At 40.7% G+C, this 14,496-nt stretch overlaps 1 protein-coding gene across 1 annotated transcript in view; it reads left to right on the forward strand.

The window, feature by feature from the left end:
- The first annotated feature begins 7,334 nt into the window (after positions 1-7,334).
- The window catches only part of DSC2 (desmocollin 2), a 31,961-nt gene continuing 24,799 nt past the window's right edge, over positions 7,335-14,496 (forward strand). Inside the window, exons 1-2 of the mRNA XM_061168999.1 lie at positions 7,335-7,615; positions 14,183-14,267. Of these exons, the coding sequence (XP_061024982.1) occupies positions 7,547-7,615; positions 14,183-14,267 (154 nt within the window). The 5' untranslated portion in view covers positions 7,335-7,546. The remainder of the gene's footprint in view (positions 7,616-14,182; positions 14,268-14,496) is intronic.

A 14,496-nucleotide genomic window follows, 5' to 3' on the forward strand; every position in this document is an offset into this window, starting at 1 on the left:
CTGGCTAGACATCCCCCTTACACCTCTTTCCTTCTCTCCCTCTCAATCCCCCACTCTATTGGATGAAATAAAATGAATGTGAGAAAAGATGTAAATTATACCTGGATAAATTTGTTATTAAAAAAAGAAAGAAAAGAAATGAAAAAGAAGGAGAGCTCAGAGAATGAGGAGGTGGTTTATTTTATTTATGTGGCGATGGTTGTTGAGGAGTAGAAAGTGAGAAGTAGGAAAAAGGTACCTTTAAATTTTCAGGAAACAGCAGCAAACTGTATAAAGGGCACTCAGAATGTTAGCCACGGGAAGAAAACATTTTTAAGAAGGTTACTAGGTATTAAGAATACCCCCTGAAAAGGCTAGCATCGAGGAGAAGGCAATTTCCACTTTACCCTCTTGAGTTCTTGCGCCGGACTGATAACAAAATTGACACATGACAGATTAACAGGAGAAAGAGAAACATATTTTAATTTGTATGCACAGAAGTGTCATAGAAATGGACCTAAGAAGTGGCCAAAGCAGGCAGCTTTTATACTTTTTAGGCAAAGAAACAATAAATTTGTGAGGAATTGACAGGACAAAGAAATTTAGGTTTTGGGTGCTTAATTAGTAAAGAATCTAAACAGAATTTGGGCTTGGGATAGTAAATTAAAGAAGTAACAAGGTTGGTTTATACAGGATCTCGGCCCGAATTCCCTGTCTCTGGCGATAGGGGTGTCCTTCTACCTCCAGATGCAGGAGGGCACCTTTCACAGGAGATTTATTTCCTGCTTTCAGGGAGACAGAAAGGAGGGTTAGAGTGTCCCTCTTGCATTGGCCATTTCTTCAATAACTTTAACTCAAAATAATCACTACGCCATGGTGGCATATTTGGGGATGGCCTGCCCTGAGCCTCCACACTGGAAAAGGTTTGAAGTACTTGAACAGGTTTTCTTTTTTTTGGACTGTGTTTCCTAGAAAGCCTACTCTGCTGGGACTGGACCGGGGTTGGCATAGGCTAAGAACACTAACATGGTAGCTGGCCAGGTAAATGTTTGGGGAATGACTGGATTTGTTTTTGTTTTCAGTTTTATTGAGGTATTATTGACAAAATTGGTGTGCATAAAGTGTACAATGTGATGATTTAATATCTGTATATTTTATGACATGATTATTAGAATTAAGTTAATTAACACATCCATCAACTCATATACTTAAGAAGGCTTGCACCCTTTGACCAGATTTCCCTATTTCCCTACCTCCCAGACCCCCTGGTAACCACATTTTAATCTTCATCAAGATATCTATATAGATCTATAGCTCTATCTATCTATCTATCTATCTATGTATCTATCTATCTCTATATCTATATTTTTCAGCTGGCGTCCCCAAAACCGAATACATGAAAAAATTAACCACAGTTAAATAAATTACTATTACTATTACTTTTCTTGCTATTACTTTCTTTGGAGTGAGTTACATAGAATTGTCTCTATGAACTGCAATTACATTTCCATGCCTGTAATTACAAATCAATGTTGTAATTAGGAATTTGTTTTGTTTATATACACTTGGGGAAGATAGAGATGGATTAAATGATGACATAGGAGAGAAGGAACAGAATTGCTAGAGCAATGTTCTCAAGTAGGTGGGAGGAGGTGGGAATGCATGCCCAAGCGTACAAGCTGACCTTAGCCATGAACAGAGGCAGTTCTTCCACAGTATAGAAGAAATGCCCATGTATAATATATATGGCACAGATGCAGACAGGTGGGTAGGTGTGGGGAAGCTTGTAGTATTCCTTGATAATTTCTATTTTGTATGTGAAACAGAAAGCTAAATCAGTAAAGGAAATTAAGGATAATGGAGGGTGTTTGGGAGGTTTGAGCAGAAAAAAGGAGATATGAAAATATTGCCAGTGAGAAAAGGGAAGTGAATGGACTAGGCAAATAGAGTGAGACTGCTGGGCCTACTTAAGATACTGATCATGACCTTAAAGTGGAACTCCTGAACTTGGATATGAGTTTTATCTGCAGCCACATTCACCTCTGAGTGTGTAGCAGCTGGGAGGGTGGAGAGTTAGATTTAATCAGGGAGTCACTTTGACAAGGAAGCATCAGCTTCCTAATTTTTGTCAGTCCAACAGGTGTAAAGGATATTTTATGATTTTAAAATGCACTTCTCTGGTTTCTTAAAATATACTTTGTAGGCTTTGGGATTCCTTTATTGTAAAATGCCTGGTCATACCCTTTGCCCATTTTTTTCTATTGTGGTTCCTGTCATGTGTAAGAATTCTTTGCACATTCTAGATATTATTCCTTTGTCTGTTTTAGTCATAACTAATGTATTCTTCCAATCTATTGCCTATTATCTTTATTCATGTTGTCCTTTGTTGAATAGAAAGCCTGAATTTTAATGTAATCAAATGTATCTTTTAAAATTTTCTTTATGGTATATGCTTTTTGGGTGTTATTTTAAAAATCTTTCTCTACCCCTGGGTCATATAGATGTTCTATATTGTCTTCCATTAACTTATGTCTTTGTCACCACAGGAAGTTTATCCCATCTGGAGGCCACTCTGTACATGATGTTAAGTAGGGAATCAGTTCTGTTTTTCTCTAATAAAGAATCAGTTTTCCTAACGACACCACTAAATAATTTCTTCTTTTTTCAGTGGTGTGTGCTGTCCACAATTTTATCATATATTAAGTTCCTATTTCTGCACTGGTCTCTTTCTGAATTTTAAAACTCTTTAGCCTATTTGTCTGTTCTTGTGTAAAAACCATACTAGAAATTCTTGGTAGGCCCAGCTCACATTTTAACAAATATACTAATACATGTCCATTATGTTTGAGATCATATTAGGAACACTCACCCTGCTAAATTTGACTCAAGACATCATTTTAGTAGGCCAATAAACATTAAAATTAGAAAAACAAAGAATTACTTACCAAAAAAACCTCCCAGGAGTCATTCATTCATTTATTCATTTACTCACTCATTTAACAATTATTTATTAGGCATCTACGACGTGCCAGGATTCATGCTGGTTAGTGCCGGGGATACAGGGAGAACCAAAAAAGGTCAAGTGCAGTCATGAAAATGTATGGTCTTTGGTGAAAAACAAATATTAATCAAATAATTACTCAAATTTAACATTGTAATTGTGACAAGTGCTCTAAAGAACAGGCAGCTATTTAATGAGGAAGATTTGACCTGATCAGAGAGGGATTTGACCTGGTGGGAGAGAAAATAAAAGTTGCTATTTATAGGATGGGCCAGGCCAGAGAGAGAAGAAAGTTCCAGGTAACGGAAGAGCATATACAAAACACCCATGGTAGAAGGAGCCTCTCGAGCACAGATCTGAAAAAGTGCAAATGTGTCTGTGTGTGGCAATATTTAGAAGTCAGGTCGAGCAGAGGAATCCAGGCAACGAGAATGCACAGACCTAGCCAGCAAGGGAAGAAGAAAACAGGAAAAACAGGAGACATGACTGTCAAAGAAGCCAAGGGCAAATATGTTCTAAGTGAAGTGATCTCACAAAACAGTGAGTTTCCTGTCCCTAGGTCCGTTTCAGAATTTAACACATGAATTTTAGTCGGTGATTTTTCATCCTTATAGAACACTCTTTATATATCATTTTGCACTTAACTTGAGATTAGTCTTTTCTTTTACAAAAGGGTCAGCATGAGGTGAATAGCAGGTAGAGAGTACGTGTTCAGCCCAATTGTACTTCCTTAGGCGTTTCCTTCAAGCACATGCCCTTTCTGTTTTGTTCACCACAGCATTCCCAGGGCTGAGAAAATGCCTGAGACATAGTTGACACTGAATAAATACTTGTCAAATTAGTTAGTTAGTAAAGCAAATAATTGAAAATTCTGGGTTTTAAGGATGTATTTGTTCACAGCACTCCAGAGTGGCACATGTCAATGGCATTCTATTGAAGGCAAGAGCAGACACGGTGATATTCAACACAACTGCCTCAGAATTCATTCATTGGCTTGTTTTTTAATTGAGGGTCTTTTATGTGAAAGTACTTCAGTAAGAACTGACTGTTTATTTCACACTCTATCCCTTATTTATTTCAAAAATATATTTTGAAAGGTAATGGAAGTTGAATTTGATTAGTACATTGTTTTATTGAGGACAATTTTGAAGAGAACTTCAAAGAAATATGGCAGCATTCAAAAATAAATATTTTATTTATCAAACAAGGCAGCACTTAAAAAACTTTTCTCCCATCTTAAAAGAATTCTGATGGTCCTTGCCCTAAGAAGCTCACAGTGTAAAATGAGAAATAGAAAAAGTGAACAGAATTTCTATTCAATATGTTAACTGCAATACTAGGAATGCATGCCAAGAGGGCTATGGGAATACAGGGTAGACATTCAATATATGTTTGTTAAATGTTGAAAAAAAATTGATCCCAAATTTTCAGTAAGTACAAAACTAACGCGAGCTGCGGCATCTCATTTTAGTATTGCATAGCTAATCCTTCTGAATCAGATGAGGTCTGGGGGTCGTGTTGGGGGGAAGGAGCCTGAAGGATTTGGGAGTGATGAGTGAATTAACACTGCGGTTCAGCCCTAGACCAGTACCTGAGGAAAGAGGAAGAACAGGAACTAGGGAACTGTCATAAGGATGAAGTAGGGTGGGCGATGAGTGGGTTGTAAAGGTATGGTAGCAGTGGATGGAAGAGGGATACCCATATTAACCAACATTCAGGGAGCTCTTAGAATATGCTAGGTTTTATTCTGCATCATTTAATCTTGTAACAACTCTGAGAGGTAAATAGTCTAATTGTGCTCATTTTATTATGGTTATCTGATGTTTTCCTCTTCACTTTCACCTGTAAAGTAACTAGACAATGTCCTTCAACCTCATTTTTTCCCCCTTAGGTCTGTTTTCTTTGCTTTGAGGTTCCATTCTGTGTCTTTGGCCACGCCAAGATAGAGGCACCCTGAAGATCACGTGTCCACATGGACCCTTCTCCCCAGGCTTCAACAGTGGAATCGTGCAGCTCAAAGAGAGCTGTCCCTGTGTACATATCAGTAAGTGGTATTTTTTTGTTGCCATAGTTTCCGGTGTCTGAAATTAGAAAACTGTGAAGCTAGGTTGCAGAGATGTACCCCAAGTGCCTTGGGTTGCTGTTTGTTCAGTTTCTTAAGGACAACTCTGGTTCTGACTTTCTACTTGGAAAGGAACACTTATTTCCAGCCAACTTCTCAAAAATAAGCCACAAGAAGTCTAAGTAGTTTAATTTTAGATGTGGAAGGTGCCATAGACAGCATCTAGTATTACTTTAATTATCTTACTTAACAAACAGGAGTGCTGAGCGCTAAGGTTACACGAGCGGCCCAAGACATAAAGGAACTTGGTCCTGACTTTTGGTCCGGTGCACCCTTCACTATAGCAGAATGGAAAACCAGTTCAAGTCAGCAAAATCATCTTCACAGCCAAAAGACATACTTAAAAATTTCATCTTCCCATATTTCATTGTCTCTTCAGATTTATACCTGTTGTTTCAAGATTGTAGTATAGAAGAATCTATTTCAGAAGCCATATAGTCTAATTTAAATCTATTAAATTAATTGGGCCCCTTGTTTAGAGTTTCTATTTCATTTCTTTGTTTAAACGATCACAATGAAACAAATCACCATCTTAGTAGCCTCAATCAGTTACGTAATGTGAAAGATGAAAATAAATATCTAAGGCGAATTCTTTTCAAATTGCTCTTCTCCCCTTTTCTGGAATGTGGAAAAACATGAGCTACCCTTAGGCATTAAAGGTTGAGGGGTAGGCAAGAGTTTGGAAATGTCCTATTGTCAAGGGCTATAACGACAGCCTGAGTAGATTTCTTAAACCTGAAACTAGCTTGCTTCTCTTCCTCTGGAAAGCTCCACGCTAGAGATCATGATATCGTCATTAATAGGATGAGGTGTGTTTATGAAAGCACTGTTGGAAAAAACATGACGGTTAAAAAATTATGGAAACAGAAGGATGTCAACCATAGTCTCATGCTGATGACCCAGGCTTATTTTACAAGCAAAGGTTCAAAGGTTTTATATGTATGGAGACAACAGGACAGCTCATTATGTGTCATTCAGTAATAAAATAGAGCATGGGACTAATACATAGCACGGAACGCAGATACTGTTTGATAATACTTTTGAATTTAATTATATGGTCATTATTATAATAATTTTGGCTCTGTGTATAATGGTATTAGGACTGTACATGTTTTCAAGAGCTGAAATGTATCACGGCTGGCTTTTCAAACAGGATTTCTCCACACATCCCTGCGGAGACAAACCAAATGAAATGGAACAGACAAGTTTCTCCTTTGTGGTCAGAATTCCCTGGCTTAAGCCGTAATTGAAAAGAGGTGCAGGAGGATGAGTCAGAATGCCCTGTCATTGCTTTCGGAAGAGCTGCAAGCATACCTCTTTTATATTTTAATCTTCCAGGTTAAGTACTCCTATAATTCACCTAGTTTAAGGATACTTCAAACCAAAACATACATTTTATCCTATTCTTTTTCTTCTCTGACCACGAACTCTGGTTTTATGGTGGGAAGGGAAGAGAGAAATCTCAGACGTCCAGGAGTCCAATTTAGGAGGTAAGTTACAAGAAAGTCAGTGGTTGGCTTTAACTGTGACAAAGGAGGGTCTTGGAGGAAATCAGTAGGCCCACATTTAACCAACGTCTACAAGATGTATTTTCCGTAGTAACTCACCCTTGATGCCTGGATTCCCTTATTTTAATTGATTAATTATTGTAATTTCCTTGTATCATTGCTATACTGGCCATGACATTTCTGTTAAAAAAAAAAAAAAAAGACAAACAACAACAACCAAACAAGACCCCAAGAAAGGTGTGCCACAGATGAAAACTCTGTCTGAATTGCACTTGGATGTCTGCAGTAAATTAACTCCAGCAAGGAGTGTATAAAACAGTCTACCTGGGGTCAACCCTCTAATAGGCGGGCCTTAGTTAGCTGTGACACAAAACGCGACTCTCCAGCTCCCAGGAGACCTTTGCGGGTCTGAAACTGGCCGCTGCGCACGGGGCGGAGTCGGGGCCGGGAGCGCGCCCCCTCCCGCGGCAGGACGCGCTTGGGGACTGAGTCTCTGTACAGTCAGGGCTTCTGCTGGGTAGGGCCAGCTGTTAATCCTCAAGGCGGATACCGGGGCGGTGGGGAGATGGGGCATGTGGGTGGCGTCCGTCGGTGAGAAACACGTAGCGCAGTAAAAGGGTGGCGGCGAGAGGGAGTTCCCACGTTGCGTTCCTCCCGAAATGAAGACTTAAGAAAATACCAAGGAGGGGCCAATCGGTGTCTCTCGGACGCGCCTGAAACCCCACCCTCGGTCAGAGGAAAAGCCCCTGGGGTGAGACGCAGGAGCTTCAGAAAAACCGAGAAGAAAAGCAGCCCCCTCCGCGCGCCAAGGCCTCTGCCTCGCACTCCTGCGCGGCCGGCCCAGCCTGCGCCTGGCCCGCGGCCCTTCGCCCGGCTGCGCCTTCCCACCCCGGCCTTCCGGGTGCCTCGGCCGGCGACCTGCCTCCGAGTCCTCCCATGGCGGCAGCGCGACCCACAGGCTCCGCGAGCGGAGCCCTTTGCCGGCAACTCCTGCTGACCCTCACGGTGAGTGGCTGCCCGGATCCCGGTCCCGAGTGGGCGCACGGACCGATGGGGGAGGGAGGGGAAACTTTGGGAGCGGGGGGTCGGTGATGGCGGCGGCCCATGCGGGGGGTTCTTGGGCCTGGGGCTGCTGGAAAAAGTGCCGTAGGCTGGGGGGCGGGCAGACGGAGGAGAGCGAGCTGGGCGCCGCGATCCCGCAGGGGAGGAGAAGGGTGTCTCTGGTAGATGTGATCAGCGCAGGCAGATGAGCGGCTGCAAGCGCCCATCCCAAACCGTGGCCTCTGGGTACAAGCCGGCGAGCGCCGCGCGCCCCGCGCTGCTCCTCTGCGCCTCGCGCACCTCCCCGGGCGGGGCAGTCCATTCGACCTCAGTGGCGGGCTCCGGCCGCGGACGAGGGGAGCCGCTGGGCGGATGCGACCGAAATCGCAGGTCCCTGGGTGAAAGGACTAGGCGCCTTTTGGGGGGCTGATCTTAGTGTGTGAGCGAAGGGGGTAGGAAAGAGCTGGGGCGGGGGCGGTCTTCACCCTCTGCGCCTAAAGATAGTAGATGGGCCAGCCCTCGGTGGTCCTTGGTACGGTTTCCATTGTTTGTCAGCACGTGAGACTTCATTCCCCTTAAACTTCGGGGAAGTGGCTTTCCCGATCTCTCGCCTCGGAGGCATACAGATTCTCCCCGCTCCCCCAACCCCCGCCAAGCCCTCCAGCTCTAGTTTCCTTCCCGCTTTAAAGAACCCAATAGCAAAGACCCCAAAGCTGGGAGGGAAAAAGGAGGTGGCCTTATTCGGAAGGGATAGCCCCCCTCCCTGGCAGGAAAGACTGAAATCTCTTTGGGGGACCTCAAGGCATAGGAATCCCGTGCGGGGCGAGCAGCCCCTGGGAGAGTGTGGGATCAGAGGTTCCACAGACTGGGCTTCCTGGGTCCCCTGGAAGGACAAAATTTACATAGAACAAGTACAGAGGGCTAAGCGGGTAGTGTCCTTTCACGTTGAGCCGCAGGCGTTAGGGCTGAAGACAAGGGGACGAACCTGGAGAACAGACAGCGGGAGGATCCTTCTGGGAGGGGTGCAACTGGCGGCGGGAAATATCCGTGTAATTTCCCTTACTCTACCGCTCTCATTTTACAACGAAATCCTGAAATGTTTAACTAATGAAATTGTAGGTGTTACTATTATTAGAATGCCTTTCCCATGGAACTCCAGGGACTTCAAACCCTTAACTAAATTCCCGGGGCACATTAATAACATACAAAGGGCCGGGTGCACAGCAATTAATCGTTCACAGCTGAGAAAATCAAGAAGGGAGTAAGTAACAGTCGTGAAATGTGTCCTTGATGACAAAAGGAACGGATTTTGGTTAGATTCTTAATAAAGTTGCACTTTTTTTTTTTTTTTTTTTTGACACTTCTTTTTAAACATTGCCCTTGAAGGAAAAGGCATGATTAGGCACGGGTACTAAAAGGCGCAGGCCATAAATAGCTTTGCTCTTATATACTGACACACAGAACTTTCTGTGTGTTCTCAGTTCCTTTTTAGAAGAAAGCAGATATAAGGGAATAAACTAAAGTTGAATACTCCTCATTCTTTGGCCTTCCTCAGCTTCAAAGCTGGATAGGCCAGAAGTGGGGTGGCTGTGGCTACTACCCCCCTCATCCTACTGCATTCTGGCTGGAAGGCTTGCTGGGTCTTAAGCTGTTCCGATGCTCATGTGCATGTCTGTGCAAAGTCCTGCTAGCCTCAGATGCTTGCTGTGGTTGTGAGCCTCATGTGTGATAGACGTGTAAAGAAGAGTAGGAACATTACTAAATAGAAAAATGGCTTGGGGGACACCCCTTACATTTCCTCTTCCCCGTGCACCCAAGTAATCTTTCACCCTTCTGTGAATCGGCTTCTCCCAACTTCCTCATCTTGCCTCACCTCACACGTTTGGTAACCACTTGAACGCTGCCTCTACCTAAACACCTAATGAAGTTTCTGTCTCTCTAAGGTCATCAGGGATCTCCACTGCTAAATCGAAATCATTCCTTATACAGTTCCATCTTGTGGTTGAAGCTCTTCTAAATCAAGAAGTCCAGCATGAACGTGGACCTGAAAAACCATAAAGTAATAAAAATGTCCCATAAAATATTTCAGCCTTACTCATAATAAGGAAAGATGAATTTAAAACTACATTGGTTTTAAAGCAATTATACTCTAATAAAGGTGTTAAAGGAAAAAAGAAAAAAAAAGGTCCATATCAAAAAAAAATCTTTAAAAGAACAAACAAATAAATAAATAATTTTTAAAAATGGTATTACAAAAAAAAAAAGAAAGAAATGCATTGAAATGTCGTTTCTCATTTGGCAAACGTCCAAAAGTTTGACAACAGGCTCTGTAGGCAAGAATGTGGAGAAATAGAAACTCATAAATGGCTGGTGAGTGTAACAAAAAGTTACAACCCCTGTGGTCTATATACAGTTGTAACAAATGTAAATAGAAACTGTTTTACTTCTTCCTTTCCAATTTATATGCATCTACTCTCTTTCCGTCTATTCATATACCAAATACTGCATTGTTTTAATTATTGAGACTTCATAAGACCTTTCAGTATCTGCTAAAGCTAATATCCTTTCATTGCTTTTCTTTTTCATAATTTTTCTATCTTTAATTGTTTATTTTTCCTTATTACGTTTTATATCAGCTTGTCTAGTTCCAGAAAAAATATTGATGGGATTTTTATTGGGATCATAAACTTTATAATTTAACTTAGTATAAATTGATATATTTATGTTGTTGATTTTTTTACTATCCAAAATAATAATATATATTTCTTTTGTTCAAGTCTGCTTTTGTGTCCTTCAGAAATATTTTCAGGTTTTTCCTCAAATAAACTTTACATGTTTCTTGTTAAGTTTACTTTTTGGTATTCTAATTTTTTATCACTTTTGAAAATGATTTCTTCTTTTCCATTATATTGTTTAACAGATTTTGTTTATGTGTATGATAACTAATGATTTCTGTATTTTAATAGTTGTTTCTGCTCCCTTATGAAATTTTCTTATTGTTTTGTGGTTAATTTCCTTGGGTTTTCCAGATAAATAGTCATATCAAATGCAAATAGTGTTTTTTTTTAACCTCTTTCTTTTCAATTCATATGCCATCTAATATCATTCTCTTGCCTAATATACTTTAATATAATGTTAGCTATAGATGATGACCCTTGGGAAGTCTATCTTGTTTCTGAGGTTAGTGAGGCTACTGCTAGTGCTTTTCCATTGATCATGTCATTATAATATAAAATACAATTATATTGAAGTAGCACTTATCAATTCCTATTGGGGGCACTTTTTAAAAAAATTTAAGAATGGCTATTGAATTTGGTCACATGGTTTTCAGCACCTATGGTGCTGATCACGTGCCAGGGCTTCTTTAAACTAATTAGCGGCTTGAGTTTCCTAGAACAAATGAGTGATGTGAATGTGTATCACAAATCCGTGTGAGGACCAGTTGACTTCTAGCTCACTCTTACAGTGAAGGTTTTGCATTTGGGGATCCAGATTAATGTGGACAGATCTTCTCTTAGATCTTAGGCAGATCTGTGCTTTGATTTCACTCCCCTCTCTTGAGGCCAAAAAGCCAGAATCTAATCTTTTCAGATTAGAAGTTGTTTCTGGTGACTACTGTGTTCCAGCTTTATCCTCAGTTTTTGCCTAGCTAGATGTTTTAAGATGGTTTAAAAACATGTATCCATCATTTTTAGTTTTGGCCTGGGGGTTGGACTGAATGCCCTAGGTCCCATTATTGGAAATGAAAATTGTTCCCCTAATTCATTCGTCACACTGGTCAGAGTTAACCTTATTCAAATAGAAAGCTGCTTATGTAATTTATCTGCTTAAAACAAATCTTTGGTTTCTTATTATCTTTAGGAAAAAAGATCTATGTGTGTACTTTGTTAAGGCTGTTCAGGACCTGTCCCACACCTACTTCTGTGAATCCATTTTAAACTCCTGTCTCTCTTGTGCTATATGCATCAACCATCGCAAATTACATTTTCAAGTCTGTCGTCTCTGGGCCTTTGCATATGCAGTTCCTACGTTTGCAGCATACAAGCGCTGCCTCCCTGTGACATGGCTAACTTGTTGCCCCTCTTCACCTGGCTCTTAGAGGAGGCTGGTTCCTAGTGCCCTCCCAAAGCGTCCTGTACTTCCCTGTTATAGCTTTTATCCTCCATTATTGAAATTACAAATAAGTCTTATCCTTGAATTGAATGTTTCATGAGAATCCTTTTTACTGCTCTGTGTCTGGTACATATTAGAACATTCAGTAAGTATTTGTTGAATGCATGAATGACTGGATGTCCAGGATACCGTTATCTGAAATATTGTCTTAATTCGGCCACTTCTCACCTTTTCCATCGTTTTTTACCTTAGTCCAAGTCACCACCTCTCCTCTCAGATAGATTCCTCCCGATGGGTCTCCTTGCTTCCACTCTGTCTTCCCCATAGTCTGTTCTCACATGGCCACCGGAATGAGTCTGTGTAAATGCTCACCACGTGATTGCCACTCCACAGTGTCTAAACCTACTGTGCTTCTCTTTGCCCTCAGAATAAAACCTGCACTCCTTACTGTGGCCTTTTAGACCCTACATGATATGCCTATGACTGTCTCTTCAATATCATGTCCTGTCACTCTTCCCTCACTGTGTTTACTGCTACGGCCTTCTTTTTGTTCCTTCAACACACCAGGTGAAGTCCCCTCCCAGGGCCTTTGGCCTGGCTTTTCGCTCCACCTGGAAGACTCATCCCCAGTTTGTGAACTGGTTTGCGTCCTGGTTTCAAGTTTCTGGTCTTTATCACCCTCTCTTCTTGTTTTATTTTTCTCGTAACACTTACTCTTGGCATTGTGTGACCATTGTGCATTTGTGTATTTACTTTTTGTCTCTTAGTGTAAAATAATCTCTGTGAGGTCGAGTTCTCTTTGTTCACCGTAGTAGCCTTTGAACACTTCCTGGCACCTAGGCAGAAACCAAGAAATGTTGATTGAATGAATCAGTGGGTGTATGCCTCTGACACCTTGAGCTGGACTCTTCACATGTCTGATTCTACTCCTGTTCTCTCTGGGCTATGCAACCAGTGACAATTCTTTTCATCTTTTTATTTCTAATTCAAGTACAGTCTCTTTGTTACGTCCATCTCTGAGTTCCAAATGAAATGTAATCTCTGCCATGCTTGGTCCTTCATACATAATTTAAATTAGATACTTAAAGGGTCTTTAGTGCATTTTGGAAATAAAAATTTTCATCCAAATTTTGATGATTTTAATTTATGTTTATAGACTTTCAAATAACAGTGTAGGGACTTCCCTGGAGGTCCAGCGGTTAAGACTCCGAGCTTCCACTGCAGGGAGTACGGGTTCGATCCCTGGTGGGGGAACTAAGATCCTGCAGGCTGCGCGGTGCAGCCAAAAAAAATAAAAGTTTAAATAACAGTGTAAATGCTGGTTAGCTGTTTTGCTTTTGGTCAAAAACCTTTGCAAAAAACTGTGAAACTTTCAGAAGCATCCATTATAAAGTTTCAGAGAGAACAGAATTTATTTTCAGTGTGATCAAATATATATTGTATTGGAATTGGTTCAGCATAAATCAGTAAATCATTTAAATTTTTTAAGTGAAATATTTTTAACACTGACCTTAATTCTCATTATTGAGAACTTCAAAATAAGTTCATATTTCAAAGTCGTGTGCTTATATGCGTGGGGTCATATGTAAATACTTTTTAAGTCACTCCATGGCAATGAGTCAGTGCTTCTCTTTAAAAGCATCGGAATTTTCTTTAGGATATTTTTGATTTGGTACCAAAACTCATAGACAGTTGACAGTTAATTGAAGCAACTTGCTGGATCATTAAATTTTTTTTTTATAAATTTATTTATTTATTTATTTTTGCTGTGTTGGGTCTTTGTTTCTGTGCGAGGGCTTTCTCTAGTTGTGGCGAGCGGGGGCCACTCTTCATCGCGGTGTGCGGGCCTCTCACTATCGCGTCCTCTGTTGTTGCGAACAGGCTCCAGACGCACAAGCTCAGTAGTTGTGGCTCACGAGCCCAGTTGCTCCGCGGCATGTGGGATCCTCCCAGACCAGGGCTCGAACCCGTGTCCCCTGCATTGGCAGGCAGATTCTCAACCACTGCGTCACCAGGGAAGTCCTGGATCATTAAATTTGTTTTTGTTTCTCTTTCCTTTTACATACCTGTGCTGCCTTCCTAATAGTTTCCAGTGCTTTCCCACAAAAGGGTGTCATTGGTTTCTCAATATATCCACTAAGTTAGTGAAGTTATTATTAACTTCATTTTACAGACTAGGAAACAAAGCCCAAGAGGATAAGCAATTCTCTGAGTTTACATGTTTTGTGAGGGAGGGAGCCATGGCTCTTAGTCTGTTGTTTTTATTCTTCTATGCAGTTTTTTTCTGAATTCTTAATCCAGTGTATGCTTTTTATTTTATTTTGCTAATTATATAAACAGATTTAGAATTATACAAATTTGTATAAACTGTGTACACATGAAAAGGCTCTTTTTAATGTATAATACTGATTTTTTTAGATCTTAACATTTGCCTGTGATGCCTGCAAAACAGTGACACTACATGTTCCCTCCAAACTAGATGCTGGAAAATTTATTGGTAGAGGTAAGAAACTGCCAAAATATGTAATAAATCCTAATTTGGTATGATCTTGTAAAATTAGTGTAATCTTTAGGAGGATAACTGTATTGGAACTAATAGTTAAAACTAATACAGTACATTCCAATACTTTTTTTTTAATATATATGGTGTCAATCCAATGAACGGAATATTGTACTTTATTGAAAAACATGATTATATAAAGTAGTTAAAATTGTTTAGTTTGAGTAATGAA

Source organism: Eubalaena glacialis, chromosome 15 (assembly GCF_028564815.1).
Source record: "Eubalaena glacialis isolate mEubGla1 chromosome 15, mEubGla1.1.hap2.+ XY, whole genome shotgun sequence".
Taxonomy (NCBI): domain Eukaryota; kingdom Metazoa; phylum Chordata; class Mammalia; order Artiodactyla; family Balaenidae; genus Eubalaena; species Eubalaena glacialis.